Source organism: Maylandia zebra, linkage group LG20 (assembly GCF_041146795.1).
Source record: "Maylandia zebra isolate NMK-2024a linkage group LG20, Mzebra_GT3a, whole genome shotgun sequence".
In the NCBI taxonomy this organism is placed as follows: Eukaryota; Metazoa; Chordata; class Actinopteri; order Cichliformes; family Cichlidae; genus Maylandia; species Maylandia zebra.
The window spans coordinates 36,058,206-36,074,285 of NC_135186.1; the positions used below are offsets into that span (position 1 = coordinate 36,058,206).

General features: G+C 43.1%; 2 protein-coding genes across 6 annotated transcripts; one reads left to right on the plus strand and one right to left on the minus strand.

The window, feature by feature from the left end:
* Positions 1 to 4,446: 4,446 nt before the first annotated feature.
* Positions 4,447 to 10,359, minus strand: edem2 (ER degradation enhancer, mannosidase alpha-like 2). 3 transcript variants are annotated; one of them, XM_076878417.1, is made up of 12 exons: positions 10,111 to 10,359; positions 9,664 to 9,793; positions 8,823 to 8,933; positions 7,750 to 7,789; positions 7,531 to 7,636; positions 7,256 to 7,381; positions 6,949 to 7,160; positions 6,463 to 6,604; positions 6,074 to 6,198; positions 5,855 to 5,999; positions 5,255 to 5,376; positions 4,447 to 5,148 (listed from the first exon to the last, which is right to left on the minus strand). In XM_076878417.1, the coding sequence occupies exons 3-12, from the start codon at positions 8,915 to 8,917 to the stop codon at positions 4,684 to 4,686; spliced, it is 1,578 nt and encodes a 525-aa protein (XP_076734532.1). In that variant the 5' UTR covers positions 8,918 to 8,933; positions 9,664 to 9,793; positions 10,111 to 10,359; the 3' UTR covers positions 4,447 to 4,683. The 3 variants fall into 3 exon arrangements, with proteins under 3 accessions (XP_076734532.1, XP_076734533.1, XP_004573281.1); XM_076878418.1 differs by lacking the exon at positions 10,111 to 10,359 and adding an exon at positions 9,960 to 10,104; XM_004573224.2 differs by lacking the exon at positions 9,664 to 9,793.
* A 728-nt stretch (positions 10,360 to 11,087) lies between these two features.
* On the plus strand, positions 11,088 to 16,053 carry LOC101475933 (putative C-type lectin domain family 20 member A). 3 transcript variants are annotated; one of them, XM_004573223.2, is made up of 7 exons: positions 11,088 to 11,218; positions 11,532 to 11,595; positions 11,778 to 11,968; positions 12,365 to 12,572; positions 12,729 to 13,070; positions 13,310 to 13,404; positions 14,429 to 16,053. In XM_004573223.2, exons 2-7 carry the CDS (start codon positions 11,559 to 11,561, stop codon positions 14,549 to 14,551), a joined length of 996 nt encoding a protein of 331 aa, XP_004573280.1. In that variant the 5' UTR covers positions 11,088 to 11,218; positions 11,532 to 11,558; the 3' UTR covers positions 14,552 to 16,053. The 3 variants fall into 3 exon arrangements, with proteins under 3 accessions (XP_004573280.1, XP_004573279.1, XP_076734467.1); XM_004573222.2 differs by having other exon boundaries at positions 11,110 to 11,218; positions 11,523 to 11,595; XM_076878352.1 differs by lacking the exon at positions 11,532 to 11,595 and having other exon boundaries at positions 11,110 to 11,218; positions 11,834 to 11,968.
* Positions 16,054 to 16,080: the final 27 nt, after the last annotated feature.

Consider the following 16,080-nt stretch of genomic DNA (forward strand, 5'->3'; position numbering starts at 1 on the left):
TTCTGTTTGACATCAGCAAGTGACAGTTTTTTGACCTTTTTGACCCTAACAGGGGCCATAGTTGATCAAATGAATCTCACATGTGAGTCAGTAACACTGAAAATAGTGACGGAGCCCATAAAGCCATCAGGGACATGTTTACTGAGACCACAGAGCAAAGGGACTCAACAACTCTTTCCCATTCAAGCTTATTGGCAACCAAAGGTGTCGCCCCCTGCTGGCCATCAGAAATAAGACAGGTTGAAGGGACACTGCTTCCTTGATCTATGGCCACAGTGAAAACTTGTTTTAGGGCAGTGGTGTCCAAACCCAGGCCTCGAGGGCCGGTGTCCTGCAGGTTTTAGATGTGTCCTTGATCCTTCACAGCTGATTTAAATGGCTAAATGACCTCCTCAACATGTCCTGACGTTCTCCAGAGGCCTGGTGATGAACTAATCCTGTGATTCAGGTGTGTTGACCCAGGGTGAGATCTAAAACCTGCAGGACACCGGCCCTTTAGTTTTCAGATGGAGGATGAGGCAGAGCTGACCTTACCAGGTGAACTTTCACCAATAATAAAAGTTTAGACAATGAAAGAAATTCTGATTTTGGGAGGGTGTCCTCAGCGGGGGGCAACCTGCCTTTTTTTAATTGAGTGGAGCTAAACGCACAAACATGGGTTAAACTCCACGCGGTAGGGCTCTGGGTGGGTTTGAATCTTCTTGCTTTGTGGTAACAGTGCTAACCACTCAGCCACCACGGTGCCGTCAAATTACAGCTTGTGAAGCCAGATAATCAGATAATCCAACAAACTCTTGAACTCTTGTGGAAAGATGATCAATTACTTTGGTAAGACGGAGGATGGAGGATCTATAAGTCTTCTGAATCAGAACGACTTCAGCTGAAATCAGCCGTCAGCCCTGCCCTGACTGAACTCCTGACTCGTTTGCATCCATATGAAAACTGTTTGCTGGTAAATGAGTCTGTAATTTAGATCAGTGAGGAAACTGAAGAGCTGGAAAACTGGATACACACCAGGAAAAGTTGATGTTTAATTACATGAAATCCAGAAACAATCACTCTGTTAAAACTGCCTTTCACCATTTTAACTGCTGCAAATCTCTGAGGATATGAAGTTTTTAATCATGATTAGGTTTGTTTATTCGTGTCTCCCTCACACAGATCTCCTCCTGAGCATCAAACAGACAGATGACAGGACAAAATCAATCGTAGCCTTAAATTTAATGGCAACATTCTGCTTCCTGAAGATGACCTCTTCACTTTTCACGTAGAACATTTGTTACTCCGTCACTGCATATTCACATGCACGATACAGATGCAGTGCTCAGCCCGTTTGTCAAGTGTTGCAAGTCCTTCGTGTCACCGCACATACGCACAAAATGTTCCTCCCTATGCAGCGTTACAGTATTTCATTTAGTCCACATAGTTTGGACTGCTCATGATCCAGCAGGTTCCTCGTTAGGTTTTAAACCAATACTTGCTGATTTTTACCTGTGAGTCTTTGAATTGACTAGAAAACATTACTGCTCCTTTTTAAAAGCCTTTGGTTTGGTTCCTGGCAACATTTTCAAAGTCTTTGTGAGCCCAGCCGGGGTTTGAGATCTACAGCACACATCCAGTTAGTATAAATGAGGCCTGGCAGTCACTGATCAGCTGCCCGTCTGTGTCAGTCCAAAATAAAAACAACAAAAAATAATAACCAAGAAGGAAACTGTCAGAATTGATCATTTAAGATGGTCATTTATGCTTAGAAATGTATAATCATTTGTATGCTGATAAAAATCATATCCTTATTAGGTCTGATAAGACTCTGTGTGCACTTGTGTACCATGAGATGAAGCAGTCTCGACGTTATCATTTCCATTATAGCTGCAGGAACTACACTGTGCTGTTCTTAAAAGTGCTTTAAATGTGTGTTTGAGACACGACCAAGTTCCTGTTTTTATAGTTTAGCAAGACGCTTACTTCTGCTTTTCTGCATACAGTGTAAGTCCATTGAAAGGTCGTCTGTCTGGCTGGACGTATGGCTGGACACACACACACACACACACACACACACACACACACAGAATCCAGACACTGATGTTGTTCAGAGATGCCTGCTTAAGGATGTCACGTATATTTGTAACTGCATATTCATGAATGATTGCTTGCTGACAATAAAGGAATCAGTCGAAGTTGGTTGAGTTCAGGTGAAGGAATCTTTTCCTCAACTTCCCTCGCGAGCCACAAACACAAAGAGCTCTGTCTTGTTCTGTTTTGTCGTGCAGTTTGTTGGTCTTGTGTTCCAGCGGCTTTGTGCCTAGATAAACCCAACAGAAACGATCCACTTCAAAGTCTGACACTTTAACCTGGGAGTCTGTGGGCGCTGATCTGCAGTCAGCCTGTTAGCAGCGCTGCGGTTTGGGCACTTGAGCCGCGTGCTCGTCATTAATGATGAGCGGGGATTTGCTGCCCGGCTCCCTCAGATTTTGAATCGTCAGGACGTGCCCTCTTTTAAATGTAAAATAGTATCAAGTGACTTGGATCTCACTGCTTTTCATTCACTCGTGTTCCTGTAAAGACCTGCAGTCTGCTGTCACGAGGCTCTGCACTGTTTCTCATCACACAGAACTTAATTTATGATTATACCGAGTTTCAACAGACCATCTTTGTTTGTACGTCAGGAAAAGTTTATGCTGGGACTCATTAGTAATAAACTGTAATCTATACTGGATCACAAACAAACCAATGTGTAATCAATAATTGATATTCAGTCACTTGCAGCTGTGCTTCTCGGGGTAAATGTTACATAAAAATAATGATTTGCATATAATCAGTCCAAGAAGAAGACATTAAGAAAACTAGAAAAGGTTCATGATTTCTGTATGTGACACGTCTCTGTAGGACCCTGACTCCCAGATGCCGGACATACTTTGGCACTATGGAGGCAAAACACTGCCTCCGTCTGGCTGCTGCGAGCACAGACACCCACACGGCACAGACATGACACCGCCTGCACGCTCTCGTGTTATTAATTCTTTCATTTGTGGACTATTGTTCTGTCTGCTGGTTTTATAGTAACCACAGTGACAAAGGCTCCTGAACACGAGCCCATTGTTCCTGATTCCTGCTGACAGGCGATGTAAACCCAATCAACAGTCAGAATTTTGTTTAACTGCTCTCACAGAAACACTTAAAGTTTAATCAGTTTGACTCCCGTCTTTTGTACTCAGAGGTCTGGATCCTGGATTTAGAGGGGAAAACACTTCCCGTCTGTTTTGGAAACTTATAAATCTGTCCCCACATTTCAGAAACCGTTGGCTGGTCACAGAAACTCTCAGAGTGAAGACGAAACCTTAAATGGTGCAAAGGAAGTTAATGCAGACTGCTCGAGCTCGGTGACCCGACCGTCGTTTCCGTAGTTGTGACCTCTAAGTGATTAGACACATTTACCCCTACGGAGGAGCTGCGTGGTTGTAAAGCATCCCACATCAAAGTCATTACAACCTTATATCGTGATGACCTTTAGACATTTCTCTATAAAAAAAAAAAAAAAAAAAAAAAAATTAAATGAATGAGAGGTAAAACTTGAGGGGGTAGGGACAAATAAGTAAATACTTCAGCCTACTCCTTTTCAAACAAATAATGGAATGATATTTTGTAATGATTGTGAAGGCACATGTTTGAAATGTTTGAAATAAAAATGAACTGAACTGAACTGAACTTTGGTGTAGAGCAGGGGTGCCCAATCCCGGTCCTCGAGAGCTACCGTCCTGCAGCTTTTAGATGCATCCCTACTCCAACACAGCTGAATCAAATGGTTTGATCTCTTCAGCATGCCATCATGTTTGGCAAAGGCCTGATAACAAGCCATTCATTTGATTCAGGTGTGTGGGAACAAGGATGCATCTAAAAGCTGCAGGACGGTAGCTCTTGAGGACCGGGATTGGGCACCCCTGGTGTAGAGGATCATTTGGGGATGTAACTCCTGTCTGCTGTAACTATAACAACGACAGTAAACGCACAAAGGATAAACAAACAGGCTTCAGACTAATGGAGGCAGGTTCACAGAAGCTGAAGAAGGCGTGCCGCCTACTGTAACAAACAACAACTGTCAACTACAGTGATCGGCCACAACGACAGAACCACTAACATCTGAAGGAAATGTGGCTCTGACACATACGACCCGTCAGGTGGACGAAACAGAGCCATCGCCATCCACGGACGCACCACCCGACATCCTCAAAGGAACCAGCCAATCCGCTGCGAGAATCCCAGTTCCAGACACTGCAGGACACCCAGCCCCCCACCAACACCCCAAGGTGGTGCATCCACGCCCTAATGGGAGAGTGTTCATGCAGCACAGTGGTGACCGACACACTGTCAGGCATTCAGAGAGTAAAAGCCCTGGCCTGCACAAAAAACACCTCATCACCAACCGTGTAAAACAGACAAGAAACAACATTTGTTTTAAATAAAAATATATTTTCTCTTTAATTTAAATTACATTTGAGTCGACAAAGCACAGCAAAGTTCTGGTCCTGAGCTCCTTCATAGCAACAAAAAGCGAACCCCAGCAGATCTGTGTAGGAAGGTCAGTTTAGGAAACGGAAACCTCAAAACTCTGTTTTCACTGAGCTGCTGAGATTCGGGTCTCACTCAGTCGCTCACGGCGAGACGCTCGGAGGAAGTCGAACAGTCTCACGTGTCGTCGGTAAAAACTTGCCCCAGGATGGAGAGCCGAGCGCTGAACGGCTGAACGGGGCAGGACAGCAGAGGGGGCGTCTTCTTCTCTCCGGGTTTCAGAGCAATGCTCTCCGATTGGCTGCCCCCCTCTGTCTGTTTGGGAGGGGGTTTTGATTGGCTGCCGGGCTGCGACAGGGTGAGCAGGATGTCTTGTAGCTCCTGGCGGTCCTGGTCGTGCCGGCCGCAGCAGTACAGCGCCGCCGGATCCAGAGGGTGAGCCTCCGTGTTAAAGATGAACCCCCCTGCCCCTAACACACACTCCCCCGCCTCCCCACCCTCCTCCCACGACCCGTCCCCCTCCGTCCCTCCGCCGTGCAGAAAGTGGGTGGGGTCAAAGAGCAGGTAGAGGTACTTGATGGTTTCAGCTAGAAAGAAGGATTCCATCCTGTTGTCCAGCTGGTGATCTCGCAGGTCTTTAACCTGCAGGAAGAAGAGCGAGGAAAACTTTACTCGTGAGCTCTTTTCAATCACGAGCACTTCAAAGTGATAACTAAGGCCAGCCAATCAAACTGATAGTGGGACTTACGCTGGCATATCCACACGGCGTCTTGGCGATCTTCTCGATGGACTCCAGAGCGTCGACGCCCAGCTGGAGATAGGTGTGATCACCTGTTGCCCTGAACAGGTACATCGCGCTCTCGATTAACTCTGAAACACGTAGGAAGAAGGAAGATCAGCTGGTTTGTTACTTCAAGTTGCTCAGAAAACAACCAAAAACTAGACTCCGGAGTTTTATGACACCCAGGTAACTGACATCAGCGCCTTCAAGGTTCATCTCCATGCATGCATGAGAGGGATGTCCTGAAAGGTAGTAGTTCATATCTGAAGCTTTGGCTTGAGGGGGTGGGACGTGATGAGGGCTGAACTCAGGAGCAACACTGTGCGTGTATAATAATACACAATAAATAAATCACAATAAATATTATTGCGATAAAGCTCTGTGTTGGTGCCCATCTCAGAAAGCATTACTCACCTGCTGTTTAGCTCAGATTATCTCAAGACACTAAACATCAACCAGCTTCCCATCACTCCCTGAAGCTGATAAATATTAGTCTGAATGAGCTCCGACTGTAACCTTTGACCCCGAAGACAGAACGCGATAGGCGGAGGGTGTTAGTGGACTGACCTGGTCTCAGTGGGTAGCCCTCTCTCTTATCCACAGTGTAACCCTGAGGGATGCTGTAAAACTCAGGCAGTCCTCCAAACTGTCTCCACACAGAATAATAATTCTGGAAAGTTCTCACAGCACTGTCCAGGTTTCCCAGCAGAGACTGAAACACAGATTTAACTTTGTTTGTATGTTAACAGCCTCCCGTTACAGACTTGTGTTTGTGCGTTCACTCACCTGCAGGCCGGGCCAGAAGGCCTCCAGACTCTGGAAAATGGGCATGGACACAGTTCCTTTGTGCATCTGCACCCACAGGTACCAGTCGTCAAAGCGGGTGTAGTTCTGGATGGCTCGATCATACGCTGATAAAAGACATCACAGGATCAGAGATCAGATGTTTGGTTTTCCTTCTGTTTGTTAGCACAGAGGCATCAACTGAAGCTTTCACAAAACTTTTGCCAGAAAGTGCAGAAGTTATGCAGCTGGAAGCATCGGACAAACCAACCCTGACGACAACTTACAGGCTAGAAAAAATATTTTATTTGTCTCCACAAATCAAACTTTTTTTTTTTACTAAAACAGGAAATTGCTTAGCAGCTGTCAGGAGGAAGCGCTGTGACTGTTACCCTGGAACATGCTGAGCAGCTCTTCATCCTGCAGCATAACAGCTCCTTTGACCAGATACTCGAAGTACGAGTCGACTCCCGCGCCAATACCAGCATCCTGAGCGACCCACTTCGTGGACACGATGTCAATGTGGTTCCCCACCTGGGCGGGCAGACAGGTGACAGAAACAAGTAGGAGGGCTGTTCCTTTTTTATTGACACATTCAGCTAAAAGCCAGCGAGCTCTGGCAGGGTCGCTCCTTCACCAGCTCCAGGACTGCTGTGATTTGGCACAAAGCCCTCCACAGAAACTTTCGCATAAAATCAGCATATTTAAATGTTTTTGTTTTTGTTTAAATTAATTTCACTGACTAGCCAAGGAAGACAAGCTGGCCTATCAGTGGCTCACCCTATACAAATGCTCATTAGGCCTTTTCCGACTTTAGCTGCCATGTTTGCACTTTGGGTTGGATGTGAGCGGACGGTTGTAGCAGACACTTTATTTACCAGTCCGATGTCAGATCTGGTCTTCCACAGGGCTCTCAGGGCTCGGCGGGCGACGTTCTCAAATGTCGGGTCTCCCGTTAGTCGACTCAGTGTGGCGAACTCCAGGATGAAGGTTCCCACGCCAGCGGTACAGGTGACCGGTGTCTCAGTGGGACTGACGCCACGCAGAAGGTTCACCGTACCGTACGGCATGCCGGTGGGAGTCTCAAACGCTGATTTATTGTTGAGACAAATTTCACTGATTTATTCATGTGTGCTTTTCAAAGTAGTTCATTAAAACTAGAGAGTCTGAAACGCCAGAACACACCAGGCAGCAGCTTCCTGGCGGCGTCCTCGGCCATCCTCAGCAGCGGTCCTGAGCAGGGCCACCCGGGCTCCAGCTCCATTCCCGCCCTCTTCGCCAAGAGATGGGCTGACAGCAGACCACCCACAACTACACGCAAACACACACACACACATTAACCTGAGGTGGACACTCTCCTTTGCCACAGCTCCTGTGCCCAGAGGTGCAGTGTATATAAAAACAGCAGTTTAAATGTTGAACATGAGTTTCCCCTCAGAGTCCGAATCGTCCGTCAGTACCTCTGATGTTGGTTTCAAACACGGACGCGTTGACGTCGATGTCGAAGTCGACGGTGTCTTGGAGGATCGACGCCACTCGCTGGAACTCCGTACGGTTTCCCAAAACCTTCAGAGAGAACACATCGGACGACTGTCGTGTCACGGCACAGGAGTACAACATCTGCTCATCGGTGTTTGTTAAAGGCTCTGTAAACGTAAAACGTCTGTTTCCAGTCTTACCAGCAGAGTGTCGAGGGCGTCAATCAGAGTGAGCGAGAAACTGTGGAGAAAAGAGCAGCAGGGGTCATTTTACTGTCTCTGACAACTCTTAACCTGACATAATGTTTTCTTCTGAACCACTTTAATTGAAGAGAATATTTTCAATGTTTTACTTTGAAATTCTTTGTCTAAACGCAACTTCCTTCCACATGCATAAATACATAAACAAGAGAAAAAATCATAATCGTATAATTTAATATTTAAGTCACAATTTTTTAATGTGATGTGTGTAATGTGTTGGACTTTGGAAAAAGCAGTAAATGTATTAAACTTTTATAAGAGAAATCTTGAATCTGTTCATTAGAGGGAAATAAAATTAACTAATTTCACCTGAATATACTAAATAAATTCATAAATGTGACCTGATGGTTTTATAAGGTGGTAAAAATCAGAGAAAGGTAAAAGAAATACTTAAAGGTTTGGCGTGTGCTAGCTGTGTCCTGTTGAGACAGGAAGTGTCTTATAACTACAAAATAAAAGAAACAAGAGCGCTCAGAGAGTTCAGATCTCCCTGAAAGGCACACGCTGTGTTAAAATAGTGATGCTTTTATTAAACATGCTGATGTCAGCATTGTTGGAAATTGTTGGAAATGTGAAGATGATTAATCGATTTGATTATCTTATGATACCCGTATGATTGGAGCAGAACTGACTGAAATCTTTGGCTTCTATCAGCTGTAGAAACCTGAGATTTTAGGATATATTCATGCTGTGTGACTTTATGGGTCATCGTAACGTCGTAGGGCCTTGTGTATGTGTATACACATAATACCACTCAACATGGCATCTTTATTATTTTTTTAAGGTCAACTTTGACCTTAGGTGCTAACAGTGAAGGTCAAGGTCAACCTAGATACTCATGTCCCCTAAGGCTGTAGTGTTGTGAAGTTTGAAACAATCCATGAAATGTGAGTAATACAAAGTTTCTACTGATTTTCACACGTTGTGTCCTTGAACTTGACCCGATTTTCTAAGTAAAGAAAAGTTCACTGCAGTAAAGTGTACTTTACATTCAAGTTTTTAAACTGCCTCACCTGCCCCACGTGTCCTGTCCATCGCAGGTGAGAGGGCGGAGCTCATCGTAGGGGAAGGCGTTGTCAAGGTAACTGTTGTAGGCGTGGTAGAACATGGATTTGATGCGCTGTCTGAGAGATGAAGTTTGTTACATTAAGGACGGGACAATTTATCAAAGCATTCAAATTTAGATGAAACTAATTCAGTAAAAATTGGATTCTGCAATTTTTCCCTCGTGTGAAAAACGTTAAACATCCAAGTACAAAAATATTTCAACATATATTAGAATCAAAATGGAAACGCTCTGAAGCCAGAGCAACTTTTTAACGGGATTTCGGAAAAGCAAGCAAAGTAAACCACTGAACAGTTAGAATAACTTTCAACGTTTTTCAGAATAAAAGCTTCTCACATTACTGACACAGGCAAACAAACACGCAAACGAACGAGAGCAGATCGAGCTGTACACGAATGGCTGTTTAAGGTTGTTTAGGACCAGAGTTCATACTTTACATCACCTAAACGAATCTGTGTGCTTTCATCGACACATTAAAAACGTTTGTGTTTCAGGTGAATTCAAAGCTTTTAAAAACAAACCGATTAACCTGTGAATATGTTGGGACTTCTCGTAATCATCAGTTTGAAATATCTGACAAAATTAAACGCACATGTCAGTTGCTTAAGTCAAACCCTTAAAAGAAAGAAGGAGGCAGCGTTCAAATTATGAGGCAAATGCAGCTGATAGTAGAGTGAAATATTTCCACAAACATCAAACCTGCCCACACCCACTGCTTAGGAACAGAATCAGTCAAACACAAAAAACAAATGAGAGACAATTAAGATGCAAATGAAGGCAACTCGCACTTATCTTATATTGTTTTAAAGCCACTGCTGCATATCATTCAATTTGGCATCTCTCTTCCACAGTTTGTTTTTTGTCTTGTTTGTGGTCTTGAGTTCTTCCTCCCCACAGTCGCCAGCTGTTGCTCGTGGTCTGAGTGTGGTGAATTTGTAAATAAAATACAATAAAACGACCCAAACATCTGCCGGACGCATTGCTAAGATGACTGCTGAGTGGAAACGTACAGTAAAAAAAAAAAACACTTTACAATTATTATTTGATTATTGTGTTGTGGGAGTTTCCCCACTCTCAAACTCACAGTGGGATCCCAGTCTAGTGTTCGCGTTTGCCCCTTCAGACACACGCACCCACCCTCAGACTCGCTCCAGCTGGCGTGATGAAGGGAGGATGGGTGGTGTCTGCACAAAACTCAACTTTAAACCGAGTCCAGACGGAGCTGGTGTTCGTACCTGACAGCAGCCATCTCCTCCTCCGAGAACTGACGAGCCGCCGCATCCGTCAGCACCCACACCAGCAGCGCCGCGCACACGGGAGCGCGCATGTAGACACACAGACGGACAGGTGAGACAGGTGGACTCGGACACAGATATGACCTGAAATCAAAGATCGGGGAAACACGCACGGAGCACAGAGCGAAAAGTCTTCTGTTGTTGTTGTGCAGCTGTCAGGAAGCAGGAAGTTAGTCATCTGCGCATGCGTCGAACCGGTGCGCTGACGAGGACTTTCGACGTGGAATCTCATTGGACGTTTTGTTTTGTTTTTTAAATAAACCTTTATTAATAAACTGATTATATGACAATGACGACAGTAGAGCCATTGAAATGACAAATTATATAACTGGACTGTAAAATATATACAGATATGAATTAATACAAAAAAGTTTTATTTTAAAATTACGCTCCGTTGTATTTATTTCAGAGAACGTTTATTTCGTAGAGCTAAATGTATTTTCCAGCTGTCTCTTATTTTGATCTCTTATTTTATTAATTAAAATTATACTTATCTCTATTTATTTACATAATGAGTGAGCCAGTATTAAAAAGATAACTTTGCAAATATGGATGGACACACGTCACAAAATACTGTACACTTGCAGTAGTGTGGAAAGTCTTTGTTTTGTTGTCAAAGAGCCAAACATACATACATGCAGAGACCTGCCCCCTACAGAAAACACAGAGTATGTGAATACCCTGAACAGCATGACAGACTTGTGCAAAAGACCTACAGCCATGTAATCTCTATCATTGCACGTTAACTGAATGCTTCCATTTATTACTGCTCCACTGTATTTTAGAGTGACAAATTTTTCCCCCAATCAGAAAAACTATATGAGATGTTCAGTAATAATAAAGCCATTTTACTTTCAGAGCTTATCACAAAGCTACTATTTAACTAACTGAAGCACACCTGAGGCGAGCCTGGTTTGGGCTGTACGATGATGTGAACAGCTGAAGGTGATCAATGTCAAACAGACATTTCTATGACAGCAGTGAGGCTGAGTTCAGAAACTGAGACAACCAGACAGTAGGGAAGGCAAAGATCCCTGCGCTCACCGAGGTGGGAATGGATCCTGGGCCAATGGAAATTGCGACCATGTTACCTTAACATGCTCTGATGTCTGAGGATTAGAACAAAGGAGTTCAAGTTCTAGACTTAGACTCAATAATTGATGAGAATATCTTTGAATTTCACATTTAATTATACATTTTTGTGGTATACATCATCCAGCCAACAGCGTCTCCTGTATCAGTTATATGACACGAAATAACCTCACAAGCAAATATTCTCCTTTTAATAACTTTGCATGATGTAAACATTAACGTGTTCATGTATAACTTCCTGAGTTACTTCATTATCTGAGTGTGTGCAGTGACAGATACGAGCAGAACAAACAAGGATGGAGAAACTTGTTCTGTTCATCGCCGCTGCATCAGGCAAGTGTTTTAAGGTGTTTTTATATTTGCTGTAATGAAAACAGAATGATAGCTTGAATAGAAAGCTACAGTATGTCAGTGGCAGTAATACTGGATATGCTTTTACTGCTGGAATAAGTTCAGACTTCACTGAAATGTCAAGTTACTTTTTTAAAAGTGATCATGCATGTCTGTCACTGCAGGGCTGTGGGCCGTGTGCTTAAATCCTGAACGTCAGTACCATTTTGTTTATGAGCAGAAGAACTGGACTGAAGCACTGCAGCACTGCAGACTGTATTACACAGACCTGGCCACCATAGAAAACATGGAGGATGTGAAGACCCTGAATGACATGGTGGACTTGAACAAATTTGATAAATCTGCCGACAGCTATGTAAGTTCACTCTCTCTGTTTAACTGCAACATATTTGTAACACTGGCAGGTCAAATACTTGTACACACTCACGTATTTAATTTTTCTCTGCAATATTCCCCTGTTCCTGTTTTTTTTCTTATTGTGCGTTTATGTGATCTGCTAAAACTGGGGCCCACAGTCACTTGACCTTAACTGAAATGCCTTGCTATTGTTATTCCCCAGCCTTTGCAGTAGTATCGTTTTTTATAATATGTAATGAAATACCCATGAATGACAGGGTTTATCTATAAACTTTCAAACTAACAAACTTTGTCTTTAAAAACCTTGTTTATAAATATTTCTCCTATATTTAAAAAGATGATGTACCACTAATCAGAAAAGTCAGGGATGTCACTCGTTACTCGTTGCTTACAGCGAGCCTGGATCGGGTTGTACAATGACGTGAGCAGCTGGAGGTGGTCGAGGTCGGACAGAAGTGATGAGGCTGAGTTCAGAAACTGGAAGCCTGGACAACCGGACAATAAAGGGGGACACGAACTTTGTGCAGAGATTTTTGTCAGTGGAGAATGGAATGATAAACCCTGTGACAAAACCCTCAGTGCAATCTGCTCTGATGTCAGAGGTGAGGATCTCAATCTGTGCACGACCATCAAACAAATCATGCACACTTCATTCTTGATTTAAAGACTTTTTGGGTCTATTTGTCTCAGTGGTAGCTAACGTGAAGATGTATCCCTCATGTTTGTGCACTTCACACTTCACTTTGGTCCATTTTCAGGGCAAAATGAGACATTTGTGTTCATCAACAAAACGATGACATGGGCTCAGGCTCAGAGCTACTGCAGGGCTCATCACACAGACCTGGCCAGTGCGAGAAACGTGTCAGAGAATCGGAGGGTAAAGGAGTTGGTGCCTGCTGAAGATCGATCTGCCTGGATCGGCCTTTTCAGAGATTCCTGGAAGTGGACGGATGGAAGGACCTCCACATTTAGATACTGGAAAACAAAAGAACCAAATAACCAATACTGGAGAGAGAACTGTGTGGCAGCATACTTTAAACATTCTGGAAACTGGGAGGACTGGAACTGTGACTGGAAGAAGCCATTTGTCTGCTACAGTGGTAAGCCATGATTCAGACAGCCTTCAGCTACATCTACACACGGCTGCATGCATGCAGTGCATTTAGCTTAAAATAAAACAGAAGTAATTTATATAAAAGTTGGACTTTAAAACGAATAATGCATCAAATTCTGTGGAGTCAGGCAGCACATCCAGTGGGTGTTTGTTGTAAATGCACAGAAAGCAGCTTTCAGTGAACCTCACTGGCTAACTGTGAACCTTACTTTTCTCTTTAAAAAGATCCTGTTTACAAGCAAGCGGTGAGAATCAGGCTGGAGAAAAACGCTCATCTGGATCTGAATCGTGCTGCTGTGATGGACGACATGCTGAAACTGGTAATTTTAAAAAGAAAATTTCGTTTTCATATTCTTTTGTTTTTTCTTTTGGCAACAACAGTTCCAGTTTACATACAAGTCAGAACTTCTCAACAAAAAACAGATTTTAAATCAATCGACGTGTGATTGAAGCACAGACGTACAGATTTATTTCAGGGGGTTCAACAAAAGTACTGAGCTGTTTAACTATTAGTCATTTTCAACTTAGATAGCCAGATTTCCAAGGCTCAAAGGTAACTGGACGATCCAACGTACTGTGATATGGATTTTTTAAAGGTTGATGAAAATCTTTTGCAGTCACTGATTTCCTGAAGTCTGGAATACGTGGACATCATTAAATGCTGTCTTTCCTCCTTTGTGTTGCTCAGCGTTTCACTGCAGCCGTGTTTCATTCCTGCTTGTTTGTGGGTTTCTCTGCCTTCACTTTGGTCTTGAGAAACTCTTGGGTTGCTTTTGCAGTTTGCTTTGGCCCATCATCCCTCTGTCCCATCAGTTCTGCAGGTTCTGAACCTGAGCTGAGAGTCCACTTCATGATTCCTCCTGCTACTTCTCTCAGCAGCCACATCATCATAAACTGGTGGCGGCCACACATGATGTGATATTCTTCAGATTGTAAGCGGTGTCTTTCATTCGCTGGGACACATTATTCTTGGTCTCATCTGTCCAAAGACTGTTTGCAGAACTCTGGAGGTTCAGATGGTGTGTTTTTTCTGTCTTTTCTTTGGCTTGACCCCCCTGGTGTGTAACAAGACCAGTATGTTTGCCACATCAGATTGTAAATATTAACAGAAATTATTTTGTTCCCATTAAAAAGAAGACACCGGTCTGGTATGTGCGTCCTCTCCTCTCTCCCTAAGGCTTTGTAAAAGGCCCAGCAACTGTAATTATTGTAGTGGCCTAAACAGTAATTATTTTGGCAAATATGATAATGTTATAGGACATAGTTTTCTTGTAAAAGAACAAAATTGCAGTCAAGAATTGACTCTATTACAGTTTTATGGCTTACATTTTCTGTGTGTCTCAGGTTAAACAGCAGCTCCAGGCCCACGGGGTTAGAGGGGACATCACCCTGAGCTGGATGAAGCAGTCAGATGGAAACGTTTTTCACAGCGACACAAAGAAAACAAAGAAGATAAAAAACCCTTAAGCAAAGATAAAAGCTTTGAGTGTTGCATTATTTATCTGAAAAGATTTGTTTCGTGTCCATTCTTCATGTTTTTGTTGTTTTCCAATCAGCGTCACTGCGTCAGCTAATTAAGCAACACGTCTGTAGTGCATAAGTAAAGGGAGACCGATCGTTTTTCTAACTTAAGTTCATCTTCAGAAGCAAACTCCAAGGTGTTTTAGACACCCACACTGCATTTCTGACATCCCCAATGACTTAAATAAGTTCCTTTACTTCTTAGATAATAAAGACATGTCATGGTTGTGGGTCTGTGTCCCAGCATTTAGTGTTTTTGAATGATTAATAGTCTTTTATTTCATTCTTATTCATAGTTTCTAGTTTCTTGGTTCCTGTCTCTGTGCCTGTCTCATGTTCCCAGTTTTGCTTCCCCCCCAGTCTCATTGTGATTTCTCCCAGCTGTGCTCTCCCCCCGTGTCTCGTTCCCTTGCTATCTCTCGGTGTGTTTAAGCCCTTTGTCTGCACATCTCCTGTTGCATTTCTCATGTTCCAGCTTTCCTTGTGTCACAATACGGCTGTGTGCAGGCAAGAGAAGGACCCAAACGCAAACTCAAAAAACAGCTTTATTGCTGGTGTGGAAGGGAAACAAAGAACAAAACTAAACTGGGAAAACTAATAATAAATCGTGCTTGGAAACACAGGGAGAATAACGGGGATAGCGAGGGGGAATGAGCCACAGGAGGAGGTAAACTTAACAGACTGGGGAGACAGAACATAGGGACCTGAAACATGGGACAGAAAGGCACAGCAGACACAACATGAACATAACGACGCCACAGGGGAAGAGTAAAACAGAACACAACACAGGACCTCTTTCAAAATAAAATAGGAAACATAATGAAACGCAGACATGAAACACATGAAGGACAAGGGAGACTTAACAGGGGTTGAAAACACAAGGGGAAACTAATAAACAAATGAAGTTAGATAACCTAATGAACTTAAACATAAACATCAAAAGACCCAGGATCGCGACACCTTGTTCCATGTCTCAGGTCTTTAGTTTCTTTGTGCTTGTTTTTAGGTTTCTTCCAGTTTAGGTTTTGCTAGTTTCGTCATTGTCACCCTTTGCTTTTGTCTGTATTTTGCTTTGCTGTAATAAAGGCTCACATTCAGTTTAAGTCTGTCACTAGTGTCTTTGGCTGAGGATTTGTCCCTTTTATCTTTTGATTCTTTTACTGATCTTAACTGTTTCAACTATTGTGGAGTTTTGTGCTGTTTTCATTTGATTTTGTTTACCTGCTATCCTCATCTGTTTTCATTATTTTTTGCCTCTTTAGTCATTTTTTTCATTAAATCCTTGTGTGGATCCCGTGAAATGTGATAAATATTACTTTCAGTTTCTTTGTATCCATCAGCTTCATGATGGGATGAGGATCGATTCTGAAAGTTGGCTTGCTGGACTGACCTGGTAACATTGAGTAACTGTACGTGTGACAGCAGCATAACCTGTGCTGATAAATAAAAGGAAAACAAAGAATGGGAGAAAATTT